This window comes from Phyllopteryx taeniolatus, chromosome 16, assembly GCF_024500385.1.
Source record: "Phyllopteryx taeniolatus isolate TA_2022b chromosome 16, UOR_Ptae_1.2, whole genome shotgun sequence".
In the NCBI taxonomy this organism is placed as follows: Eukaryota; Metazoa; Chordata; class Actinopteri; order Syngnathiformes; family Syngnathidae; genus Phyllopteryx; species Phyllopteryx taeniolatus.
The window spans coordinates 12,860,220-12,887,772 of NC_084517.1; the positions used below are offsets into that span (position 1 = coordinate 12,860,220).

At 42.1% G+C, this 27,553-nt stretch overlaps 2 protein-coding genes across 3 annotated transcripts; one reads left to right on the forward strand and one right to left on the reverse strand.

The window, feature by feature from the left end:
* Nucleotides 1-6,082: 6,082 nt before the first annotated feature.
* Nucleotides 6,083-17,443, reverse strand: LOC133466389 (uncharacterized). 2 transcript variants are annotated; one of them, XM_061750033.1, is made up of 10 exons: nt 16,981-17,443; nt 15,227-15,312; nt 15,011-15,094; nt 14,771-14,911; nt 14,599-14,700; nt 12,542-12,670; nt 12,403-12,471; nt 8,919-8,958; nt 8,602-8,656; nt 6,083-8,018 (listed from the first exon to the last, which is right to left on the reverse strand). In XM_061750033.1, exons 2-10 carry the CDS (start codon nt 15,260-15,262, stop codon nt 7,277-7,279), a joined length of 1,398 nt encoding a protein of 465 aa, XP_061606017.1. In that variant the 5' UTR covers nt 15,263-15,312; nt 16,981-17,443; the 3' UTR covers nt 6,083-7,276. The 2 variants fall into 2 exon arrangements, with proteins under 2 accessions (XP_061606017.1, XP_061606018.1); XM_061750034.1 differs by lacking the exon at nt 15,227-15,312 and having other exon boundaries at nt 16,981-17,440.
* Nucleotides 17,444-23,023: 5,580 nt separating this feature from the next.
* Nucleotides 23,024-27,452, forward strand: napsa (napsin A aspartic peptidase). The gene is made up of 9 exons (XM_061749035.1): nt 23,024-23,231; nt 23,487-23,640; nt 24,657-24,780; nt 25,605-25,723; nt 25,864-26,063; nt 26,148-26,270; nt 26,383-26,527; nt 26,604-26,702; nt 26,788-27,452. Exons 1-9 carry the CDS (start codon nt 23,164-23,166, stop codon nt 26,947-26,949), a joined length of 1,194 nt encoding a protein of 397 aa, XP_061605019.1. The 5' UTR covers nt 23,024-23,163; the 3' UTR covers nt 26,950-27,452.
* The last annotated feature ends 101 nt before the right edge of the window (nt 27,453-27,553 follow it).

Genomic DNA, 27,553 nt, shown 5'->3' on the forward strand with positions numbered 1-27,553 from the left:
GGACTATATTTCGTACAGCGACGTCTTTCCGGTTCCTAAACGTAACATAAATACAAATCAACTTCACATTTTTTTGCTTAACAAAAATTAGATTTATTTATAACGTATTGATGAGCTATAAATGAACACAATTGTTAAACAGACAAATAAAGCTTTTTTTATATTAGCTGTACAAATGACAATTCTAGAATTAGAGCTTTCCAATTCAGATTTCGAGCCAAGACAATAGCTTACACAATTACAACAACAACACAAATCATAAAAGGTTAAATTTGGGTTTTAATATTAGCTGTACAAACGACAAAACTCCAATATTGATTGTACTTTTTTTTATATTGACAACACATTTCCACATAGTCAAGCTATTTGGAGCCAAGGCTAGATTAAACAATTTCGGGGGGTTGGGGGGTTGGGATAAAAAAACTGGTAAATATGGTTTTTAATATTAGGTGATACATTTGGTTTATATTATTATTGAAATAATTACAAATGACAACATTCTACAATGGATTGTAGTTTTTAACGTTAATGACACAATTCCACATAATCAAGCACCTGCAGTTTACACAGTTTAAAAGAAAATCACACAGGGAAAAATTTACAAATGTCAACATCCATCCATCCATTTTCTGAGCCGCTTCTCCTCACTAGAGTTGCAGGCGTGCTGGAGCCTATCCCAGCTATCATCGGGCAGGAGGCAAGGTTCACCCTGAACTGGTTGGCAGCCAATTGCAGGGAACATACAAACAAACAACCATTCGCACTCAGATTAACACCTACGGGCAATTTAGTCGTCAATTAACCTACCATGCACGTTTTTTGGGATGTGGGAGGAAACCGGAGTGCCCGGAGAAAACCCACGCAGGCACGGGGAGAACATGCAAACTCCACAGAGGCGGGGACGGGGATTGAACAACACATTTCCACAGAGATCTGATAGTCAAGCTCCTCCTGAAGATTTCGAGCCAACAGTTCAACTCTGCCTGAGAGTCTGCTCTTAATGGACTTCTTTAGCTTTTTCTGTCCACCCTTTTCCTTAAAATCTTGATCCATTTCTGCAGCAAAGACATGTAGCAGCCTCTCAGACGACGTTCCACTTGTGTACAAAGCATTTCTACCATTTTTGATGTTATTTATCATAGACTTCGACTTAGGTGCCACTGTCAATGCGTCAGGCAGAGCTCCAGCGTGGCGTAACCTCACAAGGTCGTGCCTTTGCAGCTCCTTTATCTCAGATAGGATCAAGTTCACACATAGTTTATATCAACAACTTCTAACATGTAATCACACACAAGTTTCCCAATCATTTTTCTGTCCCTAATCTTCCTGTTGGGCTTCGAAACATGGATACCCATTGCCACTGCTGCCCCACCATCCCGACACCCACAGCTGCAGCGACCAGCGAGAGCCCCATGGTTACGGGCGCCAAGGCTCCAGCCAGTGCTCGTATGTCACGGAGATGTTGGTTTTATTTATTTGTAACCAGTGGTGGTTTTTGATATGGGTGACAAGGGCAGCCGCCCATGCCAGCAATGTCGGGGGCAGAGCATTATCCCACTGATGTATGTTATTTCAATGTGTAGTTTGTGTAGATTTTTTTTCCGGCAGCGGCAATGGACTAAGAGCACCCACTGTGGCATTATTTTCTGATGGTAGAATTTCCAGGTACAGAGCATCGTCTGGATCAATGTACAGGGGCTCATTTGATGACATTATTGAAGAGTGCAGACCAGAAATGGGTGGGACTTCTGGTCCGATCTGTTGAAGGCAATGGAAATTATGTTTGTTTTAAATCACAATCATGGAATCAAATCCTGCCACTTGTCTTATTTTATAAATCTGCCATCAGTCATTTTACTCATGAAACTTGGGACCTAGCATTTCTAACTTCCGATGATGAATAATGATGGAATATGATATGTTTTACAGGAATAGAAACCATTTGTTTTGCTAATCCTTATTGAAGTTTAAGTCTGTTTGGTCTTCCTGGGAGAGAATGAGAGGATTATGTTAGACCCATCATCCACCACAACAAGGAGCAGCCATTCCATTAACTAGTATAGGTGTCAACTGCACAAATAGCTGTATGCATGTGGAGGGTGTTTTCACTCACGTTATCTGTCCAAGGTAGGGAGGATTGCGGAGCCGGAGGTCGATCAGAATATATGACCTGAAATTCATGTACAGTAGAATTGTTTAAATAGTTTATCTGAGGGGCTGTGGAACATTCATTCATGTTGTTAATATCCCAGACAGTCTTGGTCATGCATATTTATCTTGATCTTTTGAAATACAGTCCACACAGGTCACACCTCAGATTTCCGCTGGGCCTGTATGATATTGATGTTGGCCAGAGGGGGTTGAGGTGGAGGAGGAGGCGGCAGTTTTCTTTGATAGATAGCTGGAGGCTGGAGCAAAAAGTAAAGCGTTTTGGAATTGTGTGTTGATGACAAATTAAGGCAACAATGTCTTCTTTACCTTTATAGGTGTCTCTGTAATTGAAGTTGGGTTAGTTTCATTGACTGCTGTTTTTGGATGAATGGCATCCACATAAATACCCGTTGGTGGCTGAGGAGGTGGACGAACAGGACACAGCTTGTTGTAGTCAGCGGGGTAGTTGTTTGTTTTTTGGGGAAATCTAAGAGACTGTATTTTCACGACCATAAGGCGCACTTAAAAGTCTTAAATTTTATCCAAAATGGACGGGGCGCCTTATAATGCGGCACGCCTTATGTGTGCACCGAGTTCCAAAATCTGTAAATGTTGTTGTGTGACTGATGAGCGCTCCGCTTGACTGACTGGGAGCATTTCCTGCCGACACGCTGCTTAGATAGAGGAAAGGCGGACGTGACTGAGCACAGCATTTGGACGTTTAAGGGGGGTAGGGTACGTGTTAAAGAGGACGCTAAAGGCACGCCTCCAGTAGGTATATAGTGCCGGTATGTGCATTGTGCAAAACAAAATCGGTTTGGCTAAGGACCCCCGAAAATGGCACCTACGAAGAGACACGCTTACGAAGCACAGTTTAAACTGCAAGCTATCAGTTCCGCGGAGGAAATGGGAATCGAGCAGCCGCGAGAGAATTCAAGATCAATGAATCCATGGTTCGCGAGTGGAGGAAGCAGGAAAACGCCGCCATCATTGCTGAACAGCCCCCCGGCAACGAGACCGACTCCGACAATGACGAGAAGGAACCTACCATGTTTGATGGAGAACTTGCCCAGCTGTTCATTTCGGATACAGAAGATGAGGACTTTGATGGATTTGTGGATGAGGATTGATAACAAAAATAACATTGTTAAATACTTCAATAAAGTACAACCGAACTCAGTTTTGCTCCCACTGCCTTTTTAAAAACATACTCTAGTCTGCATGCTAGCGTATGTTTTAAGCTAACGTATGTTTTGGCCCATGCCTGGGCCCAATAATACGGTGCGCCTTATGTATGTGTTAAATACAGAAATAGACCCCATAACTGAGACTGCGCCTTTTAATACAGTGCGCCTTATGGTCGCGAAAATACGGTAAATGAACCATAGCATAACACATTACTGTACATTTGTATAACATCATTAAAAATATCTCAGAAATCTGTTTCTTCTTTCGGAAACTCACCACGATGTCCCTGGATTCATATTTATTGTTGTTTCTTCTTAACCTTGGAGAAGGCACAGGCCTAACTTTCAACTCTGACAAGACATCCTGGCAAAAAAGCGACCCATTCTTAAAATAAAACTGAAGGTCATGTACTATTCACAAATAACAGAACACAATACCGCTAATGTAATTGCTTATATTTATTTTATTCTATGACTGTTGTAGTATTAGTTCATTACCCATGGTGCATCCAGGTCTGCAGTGTGTGGTATGATGGAGGACTTCATGACTGTTGGTTGGATGGCGCGGGTGTTACAGCGTGCAGTCCCTAGCTTGGGCTATAAAGATTAACAACTGACAAAACATAACATACAGCGGCTGAAATAAGTATTTAACACGTCACTATTTTTCTCACTACATATATTTCTAAAGGTCCTATTGACATGAATTTTTCACCAGATGTTGGGAACAACCCAAGTAATCCACCCACACAAAGAAAGTAGAACAAATAAGATAAAATGGATTGCTATTTGATAATTGATAGATTTTAGGTGTTATATTGGCTTTCCGTGCATTTTTGCACCTCCCCTTCATCATGTGTTCAATACTTTTTTCCTCTGTCATTTCACATTGTTACACACAACTTAGTTTCTGATCTTATTTGTTCTATTCTATGTATGTATGGGTTACTTGGCTTGTTCCCAAAATCTGGTGAATTTTGCCTTTGAAAATATATTTAGTAAGAAAAATGGTGACGTGTTAAATACTTATTTCAGCCGCTGTATTACTTTTCATTCATATGCGTCACTATTGCCATTACAATGACTCATTATTTTGACTTCTAACATGTTGTCCCTATCTTTGTGAAGTACTACAGTGTTATACAATCTGTTTTTATCTGTGATCTCATCTTACTCTTTAAAGTTCAAATAAATTTGAATGCAGGGAGTGAGAATACTGTAGCAGTCAACAGTTGTCACTCACTGTTGCATGACGGAAAGACTTGGAAGGAATTTTTTTTGTTTTTTTTTAAATTGAACTTTACCTTGTTGGACAGGAAACGTGAGTTTCTGTTTTGTAATTTGTCATTCAACCAAAAATCTTAAAGAAAACAAAATAAATTCAGTAAATTCAATCGACTTCAATCCTGTCCAATCAAATCGGGTTATTGCATACCATTTAAATACAATGCAAATTGTCTCACATGGTGACCTTCATATATGCGGAGGGCTCGTCTCACAGGCTTAACGTAAAAAAGCTTAATGTTGCTGAATGTCATAAAACTGCACTCAATTGTCACCAAATTTCATGTGGACATCTATACCTATGTTCACCTCAAGAAATGCCCTTCCCACAAAATAAAACAAAGGGCATTGATTTTATAAGACAACTATTGGTATAGGCTTGAGTTTGATCAACATTGGGTTCCAGGTACATCACTATTGGTTTGGAAAAGACCCACCTTCTTGAATTTACCCTTTTTTGTTTCTGATTCCCGCTTTTTCATTCACCTGGGACTGGGACCTGCTTTAGACTGGACTATTTAATTCAATGTTATTAATGCTAACTAGAAAATACTTTTCCAGAAGCGGATGATGACGTTTAGACCCACATGACATCACATAATTATATTTTAGACCAGTGGCACGTCCACCTCACAGAGCTTGTGCGTTCAAATCTGGCCTCAGGCCTTCCTGTGTGGAGTTTGCATGTTCTACCTGTGCCTGCGTGGGTTTTCTCCAGGTACTTGGGTTTCCTCCCACATTCCAAAAACATGCATGGTAGCTTAGTTGAAGGTTTTTGTTTTTTTTTGTGTATGAAGTTTTTTATGTCCGTCCAGAACCGGGCAAATACAAAAATGAACCAGTGTTTCATCATCATCATGTTGCAGAAGGAATGTTAATCCACCATAAATTTAAATATTTTCTTGTGAAAACATGCCACAGGATGGATCTTATTTATGATTTTGAAATGTGTTTGTTTAATTTGGGTAAAATAGCCCAGTTCATAAATGATGCATTTTGAATATGATGTGGTTGAATTACGAGATTAGCAGATTAGAATCCTGACAAATGACAGTCACATTATTATTACTTGTGACCAGCTGTCGTGTTTGCATAATACTGGATGATTGACATCTGCCTCTCTGCACCAGTAAGAACAACCGGTTTATTGGGTTCCTCCAATGGCTGCCTCATGTTGAAGATAACCGAGTGAACACGGACAAGGCCAAAGCTTCCTCTTCAGCCACACGCATCAGTGGAAATAGTTGTTTCATTTTAGATGACAATTTCCGGAAAGCACAAATATACTTTTTTTTCCTGGACAGAAATGACACGTCTATAGGATTTGGTATATAGTGTGTTGATTGTAACACATGGTATCGACATTCTAAGGGAATTGAATTTACTATCAGAAGATGTTTTGCTAACTTAGTCTGCTGATATGAGAATGTAAAGATGTTTTTGCAATATAATCGAGAATGTGCATTTCCACATTTCTGTAATGTACTTGTCACAATTACATACTTCATATGAAAGTCATTTATACAAACAGTTGTTTAAAAAATGGTAAAAGTAGTAGTACTGACTCAATTCCTGTACTTAAGTAAAAGGTAAGAGTAAGGAGAGGAGGTTCCATCTGGAAGTCAAATCTCATATTCAGGAGGAGCAATGTGGTTTTCGTCCTGGCTGTGGGCCAGCGGACCAGCGCAACACCCTCATCAGGGTGCTTGAGGGTCCATGGTAGTTCGCCCAACCAGTCTACATGTGCTTTGTGGACTTGAAGAAGGTGCTTGACTGTGTCCTGCCCCAAGTGGAGGGGGTCAACTATCTCGGGGGTCTTGTTCACGAGTGAGGGAAGAATGGAGCGGGCAGTCGAAGAGCGGACTGGTGCAGCATCTGCAGTAATGCGGTCTCTGTATCCATCTGTCATGGTGAAAAAGGAGCTGAGCCAAAAGGCGAAGCTCTCGATTTACCAGCCGTTCCTACCCTCACCTATGGTCACGAGCTGCGTTTTGTGACCAAAAGAACAAGATCACAGATGGAAGTTTCCTCCGTAGGGTGTCCGGGCTCTCCCTTAGAGATTGAGTGAGAAGCTCGGTCATCCGGGATGGGCTCAGAGTCGAGCCGCTGCTCCTCTACATTGAGAGGATCTAGATGAGGTGGCTCAGGCATCTGGATTGGATGCCGCCTGGACGCCTCCCTGGTGAGGTGTTCCAGATATGCCCCACCGGGAGGAATCTCCGGGGACGACCCAGGACACGCTGGAGAGACTATGTCTCTCGGCTGGGCTGGGAACGCCTCGGGATCCCCCCGGAAGAGCTGGACAAAGTGGCTGGGGAGAGGGAAGTCTGGGCTGCCCTGCTCAAGCTGCTGCCCTCCGACCAGACCTCAGATAAGCGGAAGATGGATGGATGGATGGATTCATCAATACAGTAGTTACACATGATTCATTGATATAGTAGTTACTTCAAATACATGCTACAGAGTTCAACAAGTAAACAACATCAACACAAAAGACACCAATTAATAATTTGATAAGATATGAAATCAAATACTGTTAAAACAAAAACTGTATTTTAATCCTCATGCAACACCTCTCAGACGAAAAGAGTATCAAGTGGATATAATAAAATCAAAGATTATACGTATGTGGGGTTTTTTTACATTTTTTTTTTTCATATCACTGCACATTTCCACACAAAATTCACATAGTCAAGCTCCTCCTGAAGATTTCGAGCAAGCAGTTGAATTCTGGCTGAGAGTTTGCTCTTATTGGACTTCTTTAGCTTTTTCTTTCTACCCTTTTCCTTAAAATACTGATCCATTTCTGTGACAAAGGCATTGAGCAGCAACACAGAAGAAGTTCCACTTCTGTACACATTATTTCTACCATTTGTTATGTTATTTATCACAGACTGCAACTTTTGTGCCACTTTCAATGTCTCAGGCAGAGCTCCAGCCTGATGTAACCTCACAAGATCGTGCCTTTGCAGCTCCTTTAGCTCAGAGAGGATCACATTCAGACACCGTTCAATATCAGCAACATCCAACATGTAATCATTGACAAGTTTCTCTATAATTTTTCTGTCCTCAATCTTCTTGTTGGGCTTAGAAGCACGGACACCCATTCCTCCTGCTGCCCCCACCATACCAACACCTACAGCTGCAACGACCAGCGAGGCCCCCATGGTTGCGGGTGCCAAGGCTATCCCAACCACTGCGGCCACTCCCCCCACTGCACCTGTGGTGCCTCCAACAATACCCATACTTTTGACATTTTTGTCGGCTTTTTCCAAAAGCTCCGAGATGGAACAAAACTCAAAAATATAGTCTCGCAGATGTTGACTACGCTGTATCATGAGAACATTGAAGAGACGAAGGACCTGCGTCGTATTCATAGTTCTCTGGTGAAGTGATCTGAAAGGGGAAAAAACAGAATAGCTCCAGATGTAGTTCTTAAACCAGGGATGACAAAAATATGGTCTGGGAGCCACATAAGGATCACTCCGTTATTTAATTCCAGCCCAGTGAGCATTTACATTCTCAGGAGTCACATAATATTTAATGTAGCTGTTTTTATTGCTAAAATTGGTTAGTTAAATTTTTTTCCCATTTATTTATTTATTTTTGGACAATAACAAAAATCCTCGTAAAATAAACTATTTTACATCTATTATTTGGTTAATTCAAGAGGTGCAACAATTAATTGATTAATCAACAACTAATTGATGATCAAATTCATCAACAACTATTTTGATAATTGCTTAACCGTTTCAAGCCATTGTTTAAGCTAACTTGTCCAAATTCTCTGATTACAGCCTTTCAGCAGTAAATATTCTCTGATTTCTGTAGTTCTTTTTTATTTTTACCTCATTTACAAATAACCAAGCCGATCTGTCTGTTTTAAAAATCACTTTTTTTCAAAATTGTCTCCCCCTGTTTTTAATGATTATAAGTTTTATTGCTTTCCTGGGCTGATCAGATAAATTCCTGTGGTTACCTTATTTCTTCCTCCGTACTGAGTCCATACAAGGTTGGAGGAATTTGAGCAGTCTCTGTAAAAAATCCAGCACATTGTAAGATTAGATACAGTTTAGTTTGACCATTTGTTTTGTTGCACATAAAAATAAAATAAAATATAAGTGGGATTTTAAGCGATCATTACAAAAATAGTGTAACCATTTTTTTCATTTATCAGGGATAGATAATCCCCAAAATTATTCATATGATGGTCAACACATATGTTTTAGCTGAAAATGTCACAAGGAACTTCTGGCTTTACTGTATTTATCCATAGGAATTACACTGTACACATACTTGAAAGTTTTCGCATCCATTTTACTAGCTCCTGGATATCCTGTGAAAGACAAAGGCAAGAACATAAACATACATTTTGTCATGATCAGTGTTTTTGTTTACCTTGTTTTGATTTAGTTTTCTTTTATGCCATGTGTTGTTTTCCTGTGTACCGAGTTCGGGTCATCTGCTTGTAAGGTTTTTATTTTCACTTGTTCTCGTCAGCACTGTTCCTTGTGTCAACCAATCAGCTCCCTCCAGCCACCCGTGTTTTGTGGAGGTGTACCTCATTGTCTCGTCACTTTGATGTATTTAGTTTACTGGTTTCTTTTTCAGTCTGTGTCGGTTCAGTGTTGTTTCTGTTGCTTTCGTCTCACGTCACATCAAGTTTCCCTGTAGTTTGTAGTGGTGAGTGTTTTGTTACCCCGTGTTTCATTGTTAATTTGAACCTTGGTTTTTGGGGACTTTGTTCATTTAGTGTTTGTGTCTGCGGCATACCTTGTTTGGAGGTGTGTAACGATTCATTTTAACGATTCGTTTTGTATCACGATTCATGGTTGCCGATTCAGTGGATTGAAATCGATTTAGTAACTTTTTAGCCAAAACTTTAACCAGTGTGACTGTGAAATTAATACCAGTACCTGGATACTAGACAGCGTGCAATGCTAGACAGGTGCAATTTCCTCGACTGTGTTGTTACTTGTAAGGGAACTGGGTAAACATTAATTAAGGATATAATAAACAAACAAAGTCATTCACACTTTGTTTGAATAAAGTGCTACCAACATTTCATCAGGTTAAATTAACAGTAGTAGGTTTACCTGCGACTTCTGCTGTTGTTTTTCAACATCAAAATAATACCAAAAAAAATTCATATAAAAAATTAAGTGCAGCCATCCATCCATCCATCCATCCATCCAATGTCTTCTGCTTATCTGAGGTCGGGTCGCAGGGGCAGCAGCCTCAGCAGGGAAGCCCAGACTTCCCTCTCCCCAGCCACTTCCTCTAGCTCTTCCAAGGGGATCCCGAGGCGTTCCTAGGCAAGCCGAGAGATGTTGTCTCTCCAGCGTATCCTGGGTCATCCCCGGGGTCTCCTCCCGGTGGGACGTGCCCGGAACACCTCACCAGGGAGGTGTCCAGGAGGCATCCTAAACAGATGCCCGAGCCACCTCATCTAGCCCCTCTCAATGCGGAGGAGCAGCGGCTCTAGTCTGAGCCCCTCCCGGATGACCAAGCTTCTCACCCTATCTCGAAGGGAGAGCCCGGACACCCTGCGGAGGAAACTCATTTTGGCGCTTGTATCCGGGATCTTGTTCTTTTCGGTCACGACCCACAGCTCATGACCATAGGTGACGGTAGCAACGTAGATCGACCGGTAAATCGAGAGCTTCGCCTTTCGGCTTAGCTCCTTCATTACCACAACGGACCGAAACAAAGTCCGCATCACTGCAGACGCTGCACCGAGCCACCTGTCAATCTCCCGTTCCATTCTTCCCTGACTCGTGAACAAGACCCCAAGATACTTGAACTCCTCCACTTGAACTCCTCCGATCTCATCCCCGACCCGGAGAGGGCACGCCACCCTTTTCCGACTGAGGACCATGGTCTCAGATTTAGAGGTGCTGATTCTCATCCCAGCCGCTTCACACACAGCTGCGAACCGCTCCAGTGCGAATTGGCGATCACGGCCTGTTGAAGCCAACAGAACCACATCATCTGCAAAAAGCAGAGATGCAATACTGAAGCCACTAAATCGGACCCCCTCTACGCCTCGGCTGCGCCTAGAAATTCTATCCATAATAGTTATTAACAGAATCAGTGACAAAGGGCAGCCTTGGCGGAGTCCAACCCTCACTGGAAACGAGTCCAACTTACGGCCGGCAATGCGGACCAAACTCTGCCTCCGGTCGTACAGGGACCGAACAGCCCGTATCAGGTGGTTCGGTACCCCATACTCCCGACGCACCCCCGACAGGACTTCACGAGGGACACGGTCGAACGCCTTCTCCAAGTCCACAAAACACATGTAGACTGGTTGGGCGAACTCCCATGCACCCTCGAGGACCCTGTCGAGGGTGAAGAGCTGGTCCACTGTTCCACGGCCAGGACGAAAACCACACTGCTCCTCCTGAATCCAAGATTCGACTTACCGAGGGACCCTCCTCTCCAGCACCCTTGAATAGACCTTACCAGGGAGGCTGAGGAGTGTGATCCCCCTGTAGTTGGAACACACCCTCCGGTCCCCCTTCTTAAAAAGGGGGACCAATACCCCAGTCTGCCAATCCAGAGGCACTGTCCCCGATGTCCACGTGATTTTGCAGAGGCGTGTCAACCAGGACAGCCCCACAACATCCAGGACCTTTAGGAACTCTGGGCTCTCATCCACCCCTGGGGCCTTGCCACCGAGGAGCTTTGAGGTCACCGGCGGTGACCTCAACCCCAGAGACAGGAGAGCCCGCTTCAAAGAACCCAGACTCTGCTTCCTCATGGGAAGGCGTGTCAGTGTAATTGAGGAAGTTTTTGAACTATTCTCCCCACCGATTCACAACGTCCCGAGTCGAGGTCAGCAGCGCCCCATTCCCACTATACACAGTGTTGATGGTGCACCGCTTCCCCTTTCTGAGACGCCGGATGGTGGACCAGAATTTCCTCGAAGCCGCCCGGAAGTCGTTCTCCATGGCCTCACCGAACTCCTCCCATGCCCAGGTTTTTGCCTCAGTGATCACCAAAGCCACATTCCGCTTGGCCAGCCGGTACCCATCAGCTGCCTCAGGAGTCCCACAGTCCAAAAAGGCCTGATAGAACTCCTTCTTCAGCTTGACGGCATCCCTCACCCCTGGTGTCCACCAACGGGTTCGGGGGATTGCCGCCACGACAGGCACCGACTACCTTACGGCCACAGCGCCGGTCGCCCGCCTCGGCAATAGAGGCGCGGAGGATGGTCCAATCAGACTCAATGTCCCCCGCATCCCCCTTGACGTGGGTGAAATTCTGCCGTAGGTGGCAGTTGAAACTCCTTCTGACAGGGGATTCTGCCAGACCCTACTTGTTTGCCTTTTTTTGTGCATGAATAAGTAAATTTTAAATACCACCTGTTCCCCTGGCTCGCTTCTCCCGCTTTCCTGTATTAGGATCCACCTTTTTCCACACCATGCAAAACTTAAAACTTGACACATTTTCTCTTACTTCTGCTGTTTTTAGATTCCAACATTGAGTGTTGAAGATCTGTTTAATCCAGGAGGGTTTTCAAACTTTAAAATATTTGGGCACCAACTCATCCACAAAGACAATACGTATTAATAAAATGGACAAAATGACAACTGATATAATTTTACTGATTTGCTTCGATAGCTTTTTCTGGTCACATCACATTTTCTGTGTTCACACATTCACGCATATAGATTTTGGAATTCAATTAAATATCGAGTCTATATTGTAGCAAACAGTTGTATCACCATATAGGGCCATTGCTACACTTATTTAGTGATGTTTGCAGTAACCTTACCATATTTGCATTGAAGTCTATTTGGTTGTTTATTCCTCTCCGTGGTCTTGATGTCCCTTGTACCTGAAACTGTTTAACAGATCATAAAATCAGGTGTGTGTGTTTGTGTGTGTGCACCTGTGTGCGGCATCTTTCTCACTGTGATATCGTTTTCTGATGGTAGAATTTCCAAGTAGCGAGGCTCCTCTAGCTCGATGTACAAGGGCTCCGTTGGTGACATTACTGAAGAGCCGGGAGGCAGACCACAAATTGTTGGGAGGGGTCTGAGCTGTTGAATACAAACCAAAATTATGTCTGTCCTCGCACAAACATGGAGTCACATGTCTTGCAGTTATGGTGTTAATGTTATAATACTGTAATAAGTAGTTCACCGGCAATAAGAACTATTGATAATAATGAACTATTTTAAGTTCATTGCAGTCCAGATGGAGTCAGTGCATGACTGTAGTAATTGTTTTAGGGGTCATTTGGTGAAACACACTAAGTTGTAATCATACTAAGAGTATGTCATAAGACAGTGGTCCGTGAGCCGTACTTTGGGGGTTGGCGAAATAATACTCAATAAATAATTGTCTTTATGTTATGTTTTATTTTTTTGTTTTTTTCAACGTGCATACCTACAGTACACATAGGGACTAGCGCACCAATAAAACATACTAAACAAACTACAATACTCAATTCCCTGTTTGGAGAAATGAAAAACTCTAATATGACATGAACGTATGTGATGTGTCAGATATTTTGAAGAATAAGATTTTTTTTTAGAAATGGCTTACTGGCAGCGACTTGGAGAAGGTTTAGAAAACTAGGCTGAGTGAAGTGAGTTATTGATTATGTGCTGCAAATCAGCTAGTACAGACTTCACGATACTTTTGGGAAAAAGTCAGATGATATCGAGTCGAGACAGCTAGTTGATGGTTTCAGCTGCTGAGTAATTTTTTCTATTGTATTTTGGTCAACTTCATCAAATTGTGGCATAGAGTGGGTGCGTTCAGATGTAGTAGCATTTTATCATTTTGCTGATATGTGCTGATATTTAATCTGATAGATTGTATTTTTTTCACTAAAATTGCAAGAAAATTCATTGCGTTTATCTGCTGTGAGGAGTTCTGGAACTATCTGCTTACGTGGGTTTGTGAGTATTGTTGAGGTTCTTACTGATGATTTCAGGAAAGCGTTGCTGTCTAGCCCTGACTAGCTCTTTGTTAAAATTACACAGACTTTGTCTGTAGAGATCATAGTAGATTTGGAGTTTATTCTTTCTCCACTTAGTTCTGCTTTCCTACACTTTGATTTAGAGGCCTTTACCATCATAGTCCTCCTCCAGGGTGATTTAGGTTGGCTCATGGTTGTTTTAGTTTTAATAGGAGCAACAGCGTCTATGACGTTTGAGATTTTCCAGGTGAACTTATCCAAAGGTTTATCAACTGTCTCTGCATTTACAGTTGGTGACAGAGCTATGGCCGCCATAAATTTAGAACTGGCACTCTCATTTATGTACCGTTTCTTATTAGACACAGAAGTTGCCAAAACTTTTGGGACAATCTGTAATTCAAAGAAAACAAACATGAGGAAGATGAGACATTTGTGGCAGGACAATTTATGGCTGTTTTACTACCACAACGCGCCTGTTTACAAAGCCTTGAGCATCTGACAGCTCCTGGCCGAGAAGAATAACGCTGCACTGGAGCAAACTCCCGACTCACCCGACCTGGCTACAGGTGTTTTTGTTTTTTTTTCTTCCCCCAAGCTCACAGGGGGTGATCGAGGGGGCCTGTTTTAAAGCCGTGAAGAAAAATTCTTCCAGGACAGCATGAAGGCGTGGCTGACAGGGCTGTAAAGGTATGTTGGACTACAGGAGGATTACTTCAAAGGGGAAGACATTTAACTGTGGGTTTTTAATATATATTTTGTGACACCAGTCCTGCCTCTTATCTCGTATCAGTCATTATACTCATGAAACACTGCATGCAGTATTTCTAGCTACCGAGGATGGAAAATTATTTGAATGTCAAATGGCGCTAAGGGAGACGAAGCTGGAGGTTAAGCTGCATATGTGACCTGAAATTCATATAGAATGGTTTAAATAGTTTCTCGGAGGTGCTGTGGAACATTCATTCATTCATGTCTTTAATATCCCAGAAATATTGGTCATGTTAATCCGATCTTTCTAAATACAGTCTACACAGGGCACACCTCAAATTTCCGCTGAGCTGAAGTTTGTCTTTTATTGATGTTGGCCAGAGGAGGTCGAGGTGGAGGAGGAGGCGGCAGTTCTCTGTGATAGAGAGCTGGAAGCTGAAGAAAATAGCAAAGCTTCTTCAGTTAATGTGTTGATGACAAATTAAGACAAAAATGTATTCTATACCTTTATAGATTCCTCAGTAATTGACGTTGGATTATTGACTGCTATTTTTCGATGAATGGCATCCACATAAAAATATTTTGGTGGCTCGGGAGGTGAACGAACAGGACATTGGTTCGTGTAGTCAGCGGGGTAGTTGTTTTTCTGGGATATCGAAGATAAACCATAACATAACACACACTGTACAATTGCACAACATCGAGAATATCTCAGAAATCTATTTTTCTTCTTTGAGAAACTCACCACTGTGTCCATGGATTCAAATTTGTTGTTGATTCTGGACCTTGGCGAAGGCACAGGCCCAGCTTTCAACTGGGAGAAGGTATTCTGGCAAAAAAGAGTCCCATTCTTATAATAAACTGAAGGTCATGTACTATTCACAAATAACGGAACCCAGTGCTATAATTTAATTGCTTATATTTATTTTATTTAATGACTGTTGTAGTATTAGTTTATTACCCCTGGCGCAGCACGTAGTATGATAGAGGACTTCATGACTGTTGATGGCTGGTGCGGGTGTTACAGCGTTCAGTCTCTAGCTTAGACTATAAAGATGAACAAATTGACGAAACATAAGTACAGTATAATATTGTTGCTTTTCAGTGCTATCCATTCATATGCGTCACTACTACAATTGCAATGATTTCTAACATGCTGTCCCTATATTTTGTGAAGTACTACACTGTACAGTGGCAAGTTATACAATCTGTTTTCATCTGTGATCTTATCTTACTCTTTAAAGTTCTAGTTAATTTGAATTTGAGCAGTCAACAGTTGTCACCCACTGTTGCATGCCGAAAACATTTAGAAGGAATTCAAAAGAATTACGAAACAAAGTCGTGGATTTTTTTTTTGCTGGTCTACAAACATGTATCCTCCATTTGTCACACCCAGGTAATTCCACTTTCGACAGTCTTATCAAATCAGCACAAATCTTGTTTCATTGAATTGATGCCTGCTTTGATTTTTACACTCAGCAAACGATTACCGTTTCAAAGATTATAAGGAGGCAGTTATGTTCCACTTCTGACCAGATTTTAGAATTATGATTATAATTTTTATTGCCAGTGCACAGTGAAAGACTAACTCTTGCTTGCATTTACTAAAGTAATTTTGAGAAGCTTAAAGTTTCACAAGTCTTCTTGCACACAGCCATGCATTATCTTGTTAACTTCTGCACCTGTAAACCTGCGTCTTCTGTCATGGAAAAACCTTGCTCGCTGTCTCTCTCAATATCAGTCACAACACAAAACTGGTTTCGTTCCTTTTTTTATGCTGCAAAACCTGTAGTGGCCAACTCATACACTGTAAAAAAAAAGTACTTACCGGTAATTTTCGGTTGCAAATGATTAAAATGTGATAAACTGACATCATTTCACCCTCTTATCTTCGAAAAATATCAACTAATATATGTTATCTTAACACATTTTAATCATGTGCAACTGATATACATGTCCGAATTACATAAATTCAAACGACTTGCCCCCCCCCCCCCCCCCCTGTAGTTTATCACTTTATTTACATATTTTCATGAAATTGAGCAGGAGTGCTAAAAAGAAATATTATAACACAAGGGCTTCTGTCTGAGGGTTAGGGAACGAGCACTGTATACAGGAAGAATACATTTCTGAGATTATGGTGGTTTTTTTTTTAAAGCACTGAAAAACAGTTTATAGTTTTATAGTTTTTGGGCCAGCATTTTGCATTTGTTTGTCCATCCATCCATCCATTTTCTGAGCCGCTTCTCCTCACTAGGGTCGCAGGCGAGCTGGAGCCTATCCCAGCTATCATCGGGCAGGATGCGGGGTACAGCCTGAACTGGTTGCCAGCCAATTGCAGGGCACATACAAACAAACAACCATTCGCACTCACAGTCACACCTACGGGCAATTTAGAGTCGTCAATTAACTTACCATGCATGTTTTTGGGATGTGGGGGGAAACCGGAGTGCCCGGAGAAAACCCACGCAGGCACGGGTAGAACATGCAAACTCCACACAGGCGGGACCGGGATTGAACCCCGATCCTCAGAACTGTGAGGCGGACGCTCTAACCAGTCCCTACCGTGCCGCCCATTTGTTTGTCATTTTTGTTAAATACAATTAGGATTCCATTAAAAAAGACAAAAGTGAACTTGCATTCTAAACCAGTAGCTGGATTCTTAATTAATCTATATTCCTCAAACATGCATTAAAATTAAGAGTTTAAGCTTACCGTCCCCTCAGTCCACAATGGTAACACCATTGTATCTTTGATTGTGGCCTTGCTTTAAGAATCACTTAATGTTAAGAAAGTTTACAACATGCCTCTGTGTTGTCCTTCAAATATTGTCTGGAAGCATGAAGTCAAAATACTTTTACCTCTGTCTGTGGTGGGTGGATCTCTGATATGCAAATGTCTGTGTCACACACACATACATAAAGACGCGCGCACGCACACACACACACAGGCAAGAGCGAGATGTCAGAGTGATGGGGCAGCTCAATCGTGTTGTGTCCCAAAACAGTTAAGGCGGGGGTAATAGCAATTTTCCTATTTTCTTTCTCTGCAACAGAACATGATGTTCAACATTCCAGTCCCAAATTGATAACTACCGCAGTTACATATTTTCATGTCGTCCTGCCTTTGCACGATCTGAGCTGCTGGTACCAAACTATTGAATTACCTCTCAGTGGACATTAGACAAGCACCCTCACCGTCCATTTTTAAAACCCACCTTAAACCAATTTTGATTCCTTGGCTTTCAACACAGCATGAGACTCTATCCTTGTTTTAGTGCTTATTTTTATGTATTTATTGTTTTTAACTTTATTTTTTTGTTTTTAAATTGTTATGTTCAATTGTCATGTGTTTAATGTTCAATTTGTATTCATGCACAGCACTTTTCTTCAGCTGTGGTTGTTTTAAAGTGATCTATAGATAAAATTGACTGAGGTATTTTATTTTATTTTTTAACTTGAACTTGTTGGACAGGAAACGTGAGTGTGTTTTGTGAGTTTCTCTGTGATATTCACCATGAGCAGTAATTAGTGGTTGCTGCCGGGCCCCACCTCTCTTATTTATTGTCTTATTTTTAATTACTACTTAAACTGTCCAATAATTTTGTATTGATTGATGCTTTCATCAATGGGAAACAAGTCCAAATTATTTATATGTGATAATGCAAATTCAGAAATGCTAAGCAAAAATTCTATAAATATAAAATATGTACAGTATGTCCTTGTTTGTAGAAATGGCGAAACACCTGAAAGATTAATCTTGTGTGACAAGCCACTTAGTTGTCTCAAAAGAGGTGTGATACTTTCTACAGAGCACTGTATTCTAAAAAGAAACAATTAGAAATAAAAAGTGTAAAGGCAAACTAGTAATTCACGGGACCAAAAATCTTCAAGACCTTGCAAAGTAGATTCAAAGATACAGTATGTTTCTAAATAAATCATACATGTTTGAAGAAAATTGCTGAAAACATGCACAAATACTATGTAGAACTCATTCGTGGAAATATTGCGTTAAACTGTTTCTCACCTTTTCTTTCCTGATTTGTCTTTTGGAAGGGTGGCTAAAAATTTACAGAATAGCTAGCTGTCATTATTTAAATTTCCAAGTGTTAGAAGCGGCTCAGAAAATGGATGGATCGATGGATATTTCTGTTATTCAGGCTGCCATTATTTGTTGGCATGCAAACCATTCTGGTGTATATACCTGGTAGGAAGTATATGCTCAAATGTCAAGCCAAGTAGTGTGAGCCACATGCTGAGCGACGTGCATCCTTGTTTAATAAACGGTTAATATCCCCCGAGGTGTCTCTGTTATTGTGGACCCTCACCCCGACACAACACCAAGCGAGGCGCCGTCCAATAGCCTGTTAGCCCGCAAGCTAGCTAGTGGCTAGCGCCTGTCGTCACTGGAATATACTCTAGCTACTGGTGGCTTTAAGCAGATGTACTTTCCAGACATGCAAACAGCAAAGGCAAGAAAAAGGTGACAAAAAAAGAAAATATTGTAGGGGGGGAATAACCCCCAGATATATATAGTTTTTTTTATTTGAACATAAATTAAGAAATCTGGAAGACTTTAAAGAGTACAATAAGGCAAAATAATAAAATACTAATTATTCACACGTAAAAATGCATTTACACCGCTCAAGTACATGTTAATATACAAATTTAAGATTAAGAAAGCCTTCATGGTAACGAAGACCTTTCCACCATGGCCGCCACGTTGGCACGATGATCAGGTGGGCAGGCTTATCTAAAGTGAATACCTACGTCTGGAAAGCCCAATGGAAGACGTTGTGTGAGGTCATGTGACTTTCTTGTGTCGTTTGATTGGTGAACTAGATTTAAACGTGACTAGCGCTTAAATTGGATGACGCAAACAGCGCCCGATGCGGAAGTCAAAGTCGTAGACTCGCGCACGAAATAGTTGATAAATAAGCAATAATTGATTAATACAAGTAGCAAGCGACATTTAGATCATTGTAACGGAGTAAAAATACTGTGACTTATTAACAGCAGAAGTTTGTTTCTACTCTCGTCAACTCCTGTGACTTAGAGCGCACAGGTGGGACCTCAGGCCGCATATTAGTCCGCCGCGGAGTAATATTCACAATTACATCTGTGTGTTGATGGTGGACGTGTGGAATGAGTGTATAGGACGCTGCCAGCGTTCAAGGAGTACGAAACAGCCTATAACGTCAGGCGACCCCGCCTCCAGGAGAAACTCATCGGATCTATACTTCTTCTTCTTCTTCTTTTCCTTTCGGCTTGTCCCGTTAGGGGTCGCCACAGCGCGTCATCCTTTTCCATGAGAGCCTATCTCCTGCATCCTCCTCTCGAACACCAACTGCCATCATGTCTTCCCTCACGACATCCATCAACCTTGTCTTTGGTCTTCCTCTAGCTCTCTTGCCTGGCAGCTCCATCATCATCATCCTTCTACCAATATACTCACTCTCTCTCCTCTGGACGTGTCCAAACCATTGAAGTCTGCTCTCTCTAACTTTGTCTCCAAAACATCGAACCTTGGCTGTCCCTCTGATGAGCTCATTTCTAATTTTATCCAACCTGGTCACTCCGAGAGCGAACCTCAACATCTTCATTTCCGCCACCTCCAGCTCTGCTTCCTGTTTTCTCTTCAGTGCCACTGTCTCTAATCCATACATCATGGCTGGCCTCACCACTGTTTTATAAACTTTGCCCTTCATCCTAGCAGAGACTCTTCTGTCACATAACACACCTGACACCTTCCTCCACCCGTTCCAACCTGCTTGGACCCGTTTCTTCACTTCCTGACCACACTCACCATTGCTCTGGACGGTTGACCCCAAGTATTTAAAGTCCTCTACCTTTGCCATCTCTTCTCCCTGTAGCCTCATTCTTCCCCCACCACCCCTCTCATTCATGCACATATATTCTGTTTTACTTCGGCTAATCTTCATTCCTCTTCTTTCCAGTGCATGCCTCCATCTTTCTAACTGTTCCTCCAGCTGCTCCCTGCTTTCACTGCAGATCACAATGTCATCTGCAAACATCATGGTCCACGGGGATTCCAGTCTAACCTCATCTGTCAGCCTATCCATCACCACTGCAAAAAGGAAGGGGCTCAGGGCTGATCCCTGATGCAGTCCCACGTCCACCTTAAATTCTTCTGTCACACCTACAGCACACCTCACCGCTGTTCTGCTGCCCTCGTACATGTCCTGTATTATTCTAACATACTTCTCTGCCACTCCAGACTTCCGCATGCAGTACCACAGTTCCTCTCTGGGTACTCTGTCATAGGCTTTCTCTAGATCTACAAAGACACAATGTAGCTCCTTCTGACCTTCTCTGTACTTTTCCATCAACATCCTCAAGGCAAATAATGCATCTGTGGTACTCTTTCTAGGCATGAAACCATACTGTTGCTCGCAAATACTCACTTCTGTCCTGAGTCTAGCCTCCACTACTCTTTCCCATAACTTCATTGTGTGGCTCATCAACTTTATTCCTCTATAGTTGCCACAGCTCTGCACATCACCTTTGTTCTTAAAAATGGGCACCAGTACACTTTTCCTCCATTCCTCAGGCATCTTCTCACGCACTAGAATTCTATTGAACAAGCTGGTCAAAAACTCCACAGCCACCTCTCCTAGATGCTTCCATACCTCCACAGGAATGTCATCAGGACCAACTGCCTTTCCATTTTTCATTCTCTTTAATGCCTTTCTAACTTCCCCCTTACTAATCATTGCCACTTCCTGGTCCACCACACTTGCCTCTTCTACTCTCCCTTCTCTATCATTTTCCTCATTCATCAACTCCTCGAAGTATTCTTTCCATCTACCTAGCACACTGCTGGCACCAGTCAACATATTTCCATCTCTATCCTTAATCACCCTAACCTGCTGCACATCCTTCCCATCTCTATCCCTCTGTCTGGCCAGCCTGTATAGATCCTTTTCTCCTTCTTTAGTGTCCAACCTGCCATACATGTCATCATATGCCTCTTGTTTTGCCTTTGCCACCTCTACCTTTGCCCTGTGTCGCATCTCAATGTATTCCTTTCGCCTCTCCTCGGTTCTCTCAGTGTCCCACTTCTTCTTAGCTAACCGTTTTCCTTGTATAATTTCCTGTACTGTGAGGTTCCACCACCAAGTCTCCTTCTCTCCTTTCCTGCCAGAAGATACACCAAGTACTCTCCTGCCTGCTTCTCTGATCACCTTGGCTGCAGTGGTCCAGTCTTCTGGAAGCTCTTTCCGTCCACCGAGAGCCTGTATCACCTCTTCCCGAAAAGCTGCACAACACTGTCTCAGCTTCCACCACATGGTTCTCTTCTCTGCCTTTGTCTTCCTAATTTTCCTCCCCACCACCAGAGTCATCGTAACACACCACCATCCTATGCTGTCTAGCCACACTCTCCCCTACCACTACCTTACAGTTGGTAACCTCCTTCAGATTACATCGTCTGCACAAGATGTAATCCACCTGTGTGCTTCTACCTCCGCTCTTGTAGGTCACCCTATGTTCGTGCCTCTTCTGGAAAAAAGTGTTCACTACAGCCATTTGCATCCTTGTTGCAAAGTCTACCACCATCTGTCCCTCCAAGTTCCTTTCCTGGATACCGTACTTACCCATCACTTCTTCATCACCCTTATTACCTTCACCAACATGTCCATTACAATCTGCACCAATTACGACTCTCTCTCTGTCTGGGATGCTCAGAACTACATCATCTAGCTCCTTCCAGAATTTCTCTTTCACCTCTAGGTCACATCCTACCTGTGGGGCATAGCCACTAATCACATTACACATAACACCCTCAATTTCAAATTTCAGCCTCATCACTCGATCTGATACTCTTTTCACCTCCAAGACATTCTTAGCCAACTCTTCTTTTAAAATAACCCCGACGCCATTTCTCTTCCCATCTACACCATGGTAAAATAATTTAAACCCTGCCCCTAAACTTCTAGCCTTACTGCCTTTCCACCTGGTCTCCTGGACACACAATACATCAACCTTTCTCCTAATCATCATGTCAACCAACTCCCGAGATTTTCCTGTCATAGTCCCAACATTCAATTCTATACGATTTACGTAAATGGCCTATTTTGAGTTCAAAACGGTGAATTTCGCCGAAAGGCGACTGATTTGCGTGATTTTCACGGCTCAAACATAAGCATAAGAAAGATGCGAGGCGTACGAACGAAATTGATTGACAGTTACGCACAGCGTGTTTTCAGCGCATTCGGTGGACACGCCCACAGCGTTTGAGTGCTGATCTTTGATTTTTCACGATTTTGAAGCCTCATTTGCTACACGCCGAGTTGCACCGTTAGAATATGCTGTTGTGTTTTTCAGAACGCCACACTCTGGGAGTCTCGGAGCGCTCTGACTGGGGGGAGACGAAGCGTCGGGCAGGCCTGCGGGCTAGCATGCACCAAATTTTTAGGACGTGAGGAAGGAGGCAACGTGTATCATGGGTAGTGTAGTTTTTCTGGATTAAGGATTTAACCTCATGGTCAAACAAAGCAAACGATAGTCCGCTGCCATGAACGAATACTACGTTATTTCATATTTTATGTCGCAATAAAATGAAACCTTTTGTCAGCAGTGTTTTCAAATGTAGTTTCATGCGTGCCTTATCACTCTGAAAGCTTATCTATCACTCGTGACCAGTCGTCGTAATGCCTAATACTAAATGATTGACATCTGTCTCCACCAATAGGAAGAACGGGTTGATTGATTTCCTCCAATGGGTGTCTCGTTTCGAAAATAACCGAATGAACACGGATAATGCCGAAGCCTCCTCTTTAGACACATGCGTCAGTGTAAATTACGGAAATAGTTGTTTCATTTTAGACAACAATTTCTATAAAACAAGAATAAATAGGGCTTTTATTTCTGGACAGAAATGATACGGCAGGGGATTTTCTGTATAGTCGGGGTATTGCTCGTATCGCACAGCATCGCAATTGTAAGGTAATTCAATACACAAAGACGTTTTTAGTTTTTATATTAGAATGTAAATATGTTTTTGTCTTGTTTCAATTGGATAATACGGGTTTCTACAATGTATAGCGTATTGTACCATCGCGTATTGCACAGGAAAGTAATTTGTTCTTTTTTTTTTGTTTCGTTTTACCCAACTGAAACCGGAAGCAAAAAAAGAAGAAGAAGCCTTTTTAGGAGGCGTCTGGTCTGTCTAAAATTTATTATTATTATTTTTTCACCCAGGGTTCCCCTTAAGAAGACCAGGAGCCTCCGCCGCATCATTAGCGACAATGGGATGTCTCTGGATCAAATTCGGGCTTTGGCGAAGTCCAGCGGAGCTCCAGATAGCGCTCTCTCCCCAGAAGTCCCCGTGGAGACGCTGACGAACTTCATGGATGTGAGTGCCAGTAGCCCACATAATGCTATGTCATCTTTAACAACTGGGTTACACCTTGTGGGTGTAACCCAGTGAACAAGTACACGCATGCCAACTGCTGTGGAAAATGTTGCGACACCTGTTAGCCGTTAGTGAGACGAGTGTGATACTGAACCGCCCAATTTGTGTATAAAAATAAAACATTAAAAATAAGATATTATGTAATTTAACTGTTGGGAGGACAGTATTGTTTGATTTTAAAACACGCGACAGATATTTTAAAGAGGACAACACCCTAATGTGTGCAGCACAGTGTGTTTTTAAGAAATGGGTACGAGTCACATTGTTGTTGCTTATATGTTGAGTGACAACACATTTCACTTGCCCTCTTTGAGACACAAAGATGACGAAAGTAGTGGCACGTTGTACTTAAGCAGAACTACAGATACGTGTTTTAAAAGAGAGGCTGCTAAAAGAAGTAGTACTGACTCAGTCAATTCCTGTACTTAATTATATAAAAGTAAAAAAGTACAGACTGAAATGGACCCAAGCACAAAAGTCAAAAATGAATGGTTCACATTCCTTTATCTGTATTTTTTTTTTCCACCTCATGACCCCAAGATCTCAGGTTGACTTTACCTTTGTCTTTTTTCACATAGTGTCTCACCTTGGAGGTTGAAAAAAGTAACTGGCCTATTTGGACAAAGTAAGAAGTATAATTTACAGATGTATGGCGTAAATTTGTCAGAAAAAATAAAAACCAGAAAAATCGACTTAAATACAGTAATGAAGTACACCTAATTAGTACTTTTCTACTTCCCACCACTAGCGAGGTAAGATATAATATAAGAGATGGCATCCATGTTACATGGGAAGAAGAATGAAGTTTCTAGAAAACTTAAAATTTGATACTTGCAATGCTAGAAGCCTGGACCTTTGTATCTTCAAGGTCACACCTGCCAACAGTTCAAACATCACCTTTGGCAATTGCATGTATTTAAGATTAACATTGGTCTGATGTTGTGTTGTGTCTTGAGGCCCAGTACTTTGGGACTATCAGTATTGGCTCACCGCCTCAGGACTTCACGGTGCTGTTCGACACTGGCTCCTCCAACCTCTGGGTGCCCTCCATTCATTGCTCATTCTTCGATATCGCCTGCTGTAAGTGTCTTGACCCACTTAGGTCGGATTTACACTGCAGGACCAAGCGCGCAATTCCGGTTTAATGCCTATATCAGATTTGTCCCTTTACATGTCCATTTCAAGTGACATACGATCATTTTGCTGTTTATATTCAATGAAACCCCAATGCGCAGAAGCCCAAATTGTACGTAAATAACGTAAAAATGTGTCAACACCAAGCAGTGACAACGCAAAAGTAAAAGATGAATTCATTAACCAAATATTAAACATATATTTTTGGGAATAGGCCTGGTTTTGATCTGGTTTAGCCTCTCATGACTCTTATCTGAATTATGCCACTTGAACAATGCTGTGTTAATCCAGTTTAACTTGTTAGTGTGCAGCATTATGCAACAATGACTTATGTAATTCCCACAAAACTGTAAAGTTTCATGCAAATCCAGCCAAAACCGTAGCCACTGAATTTCCCTGGTGTGGTATCAATAAAGTCTTCTTCAAAAAGAATAATTTTTTTAGATTCTCCTCACTGGACTATGCATGAATCGCAAATGACAAAATTCAGACATATGCAGGTATGGTTTGCCTATGTGCCCTCCGATTGGCTGGCGAGCAGTCCACTTGTGTACCCTGCCTCTTGCTCAAAATCAGCTGGCATAGGCTCCCGGTCCCCCATGACCCTAGTGAGAATAAGTGTTACAGAAAATGGATTGATGAGAAGCAAAGGCAGTTTAGCAGTCCACGACATGAAAAAAGACATAGTTACAATGAGATTTTTTGCCTGCAGCTTTAAGCCATTACTGAAAATGTTCCCTTTAACATTTTGACCCACTGCCTCTCACCAGGGCTTCATCATCGCTACAATTCAAAGAAGTCGAGTACCTATGTTCGGAATGGTACTGATTTTTCCATCCGATATGGCAGAGGCAGCTTGTCTGGGTTTATCAGTGAAGACACAGTCAGTGTGAGTTCCAAGGTCTCATGTAACTCCTTTGTTTGACTACATTCCCCAATTTTGTTAGTCACGCCATCGCTATTATGTTACACAAAGACCTTTTCTTTCCTTTTTTTAACCACAGCTGCTTCATTCTGTAATGCTTACAGATAGCAGGTTTGTCTGTGCCTGGACAACAGTTTGGTGAAGCAGTGAAGCAGCCCGGCATAACATTTGCTCTGGCCCGCTTTGATGGGGTCCTGGGTATGGCCTACCCTTCCATATCAGTTGCCAACGTCACCCCGGTGTTTGACACTGCCATGGCGGCCAAGTTGCTGCCGCAAAATATCTTTTCTTTCTACATAAGCAGGTAGAAAATGTATCTGTCAAGATAAATGACACTTCTTTATGCTCTGATACGGGTGTGTTCACCGACTGTATGTTTGCCCCTCAGAGACCCTGCAGCAGCAGTGGGAGGAGAGCTGATGCTGGGTGGGTCCGATCCACAGTATTACAGGGGAGACCTGCACTATGTCAACGTCACACGCAAGGCCTACTGGCAGATTAAGATGAACGAGTGAGAACAAACCTCATGTGGCTTTATTATTATTGCAAGGACAGTTTTTTTCCTGCTCTACAAACCCCATGACTTTGTTTTGCCTTTTGTCTCTTTGCTCCCTCTGCCTCAGAGTTGACGTGGGCAACCAGCTGACTCTTTGCAAAGCCGGCTGCCAGGCTATTGTCGACACAGGGACATCCTTGATTGTTGGTCCTTTGGAGGAAATCCGAGCACTGCAGAAAGCCATCGGGGCGCTGCCCCTGTTGATGGGAGAGGTCCAGTTCTTCAAAGTAGCATCTTATCCTTAATTTCATTTTGATACATAATGTCCTTTTTGTTCTTCTTCCTTAGTACTTAATTGATTGTAAGAAGATTGAGTCCCTCCCTCTCATCTCCTTTAACATTGGAGGGAAGATGTTTAACCTGACTGGAGAGGATTATGTCATGAAGGTATAATTTGTGTCCACGCACTGATCCGCTAAATAGACAAGTATTTTTGTTCTTTAACCGTCTCAACACTGTCAATCTGACACAGGAGTCTCAAATGGGCGCTTCCATCTGCCTCTCAGGCTTCATGGCCATGGACATTCCGCCCCCTGCTGGGCCACTTTGGATCCTGGGAGACGTTTTCATAAGGAAGTACTATACTGTCTTTGACAGGAGTGCTGATCGTGTCGGGTTTGCACTAGCCAAGTAGTCCCACTCGATTTTTGTTTTTAATTTAATTGCACACTACTCCAAAGGTCACACCATTGTTTTTGTTTTTTTTACTGTTGCAGTTGTGACCGGTGGTCTCCTGCATTGTGTCGGTTTGACCCGGTTATACAGTGTTTAGATTTCTGGCTGCCTACCGTACACTCAAATTGCTGAGTAAGAACTGAAGACTTCACATCTTACTTCTGGTTATAATTTTGAGGTTCACATGTGAAACTGAATTAATGGGAAACAAGCTAACATAGAAGTACTCTTACACTTACCAAAGAACTGTTTCAGGTTCAAAATCGAACACATTCAGAATGAACAAATGCTTGTTTGATATTTGAATGGAAATCTTAGATTCTATCTTAAAGCGATTGCTGACAGAGTTACAAAAATTAAGTTCTGGTTCATGACGTTCCCTAAGCAATTTCATTTCAGTTGAAACGGATATTTACATTGCCTTAAAGATCAAGACAACAAATAAAACATTTTAAAAAGCAATTTGTTGCATTTATTTAGATATTTCCAAAGTGATGCACTGCTCAGTTACAGAGCTGTACTAAAAATAAAACAAAGCTGGGGATAAAGCACAGCATGCAAGA

Coding starts and splice junctions, on each gene's coding strand:
- napsa (XM_061749035.1), top strand. CDS start 23,164: ATGATACGGCAGGGGATTTTCTGTATAGTCGGGGTATTGCTCGTATCG. Junction 23,641..24,656: donor CGCTGACGAACTTCATGGAT/GTGAGTGCCAGT, acceptor TTGTGTCTTGAG/GCCCAGTACTTTGGGACTAT. Junction 26,064..26,147: donor TTTTCTTTCTACATAAGCAG/GTAGAAAATGTA, acceptor TTTGCCCCTCAG/AGACCCTGCAGCAGCAGTGG.
- LOC133466389 (XM_061750033.1), bottom strand. CDS start 15,262: ATGAAGTCCTCTATCATACTACGTGCTGCGCCAGGG. Junction 14,912..15,010: donor TTGAATCCATGGACACAGTG/GTGAGTTTCTCA, acceptor TCGATATCCCAG/AAAAACAACTACCCCGCTGA. Junction 8,959..12,402: donor TAGACTTCAATGCAAATATG/GTAAGGTTACTG, acceptor TGTCTTTCACAG/GATATCCAGGAGCTAGTAAA.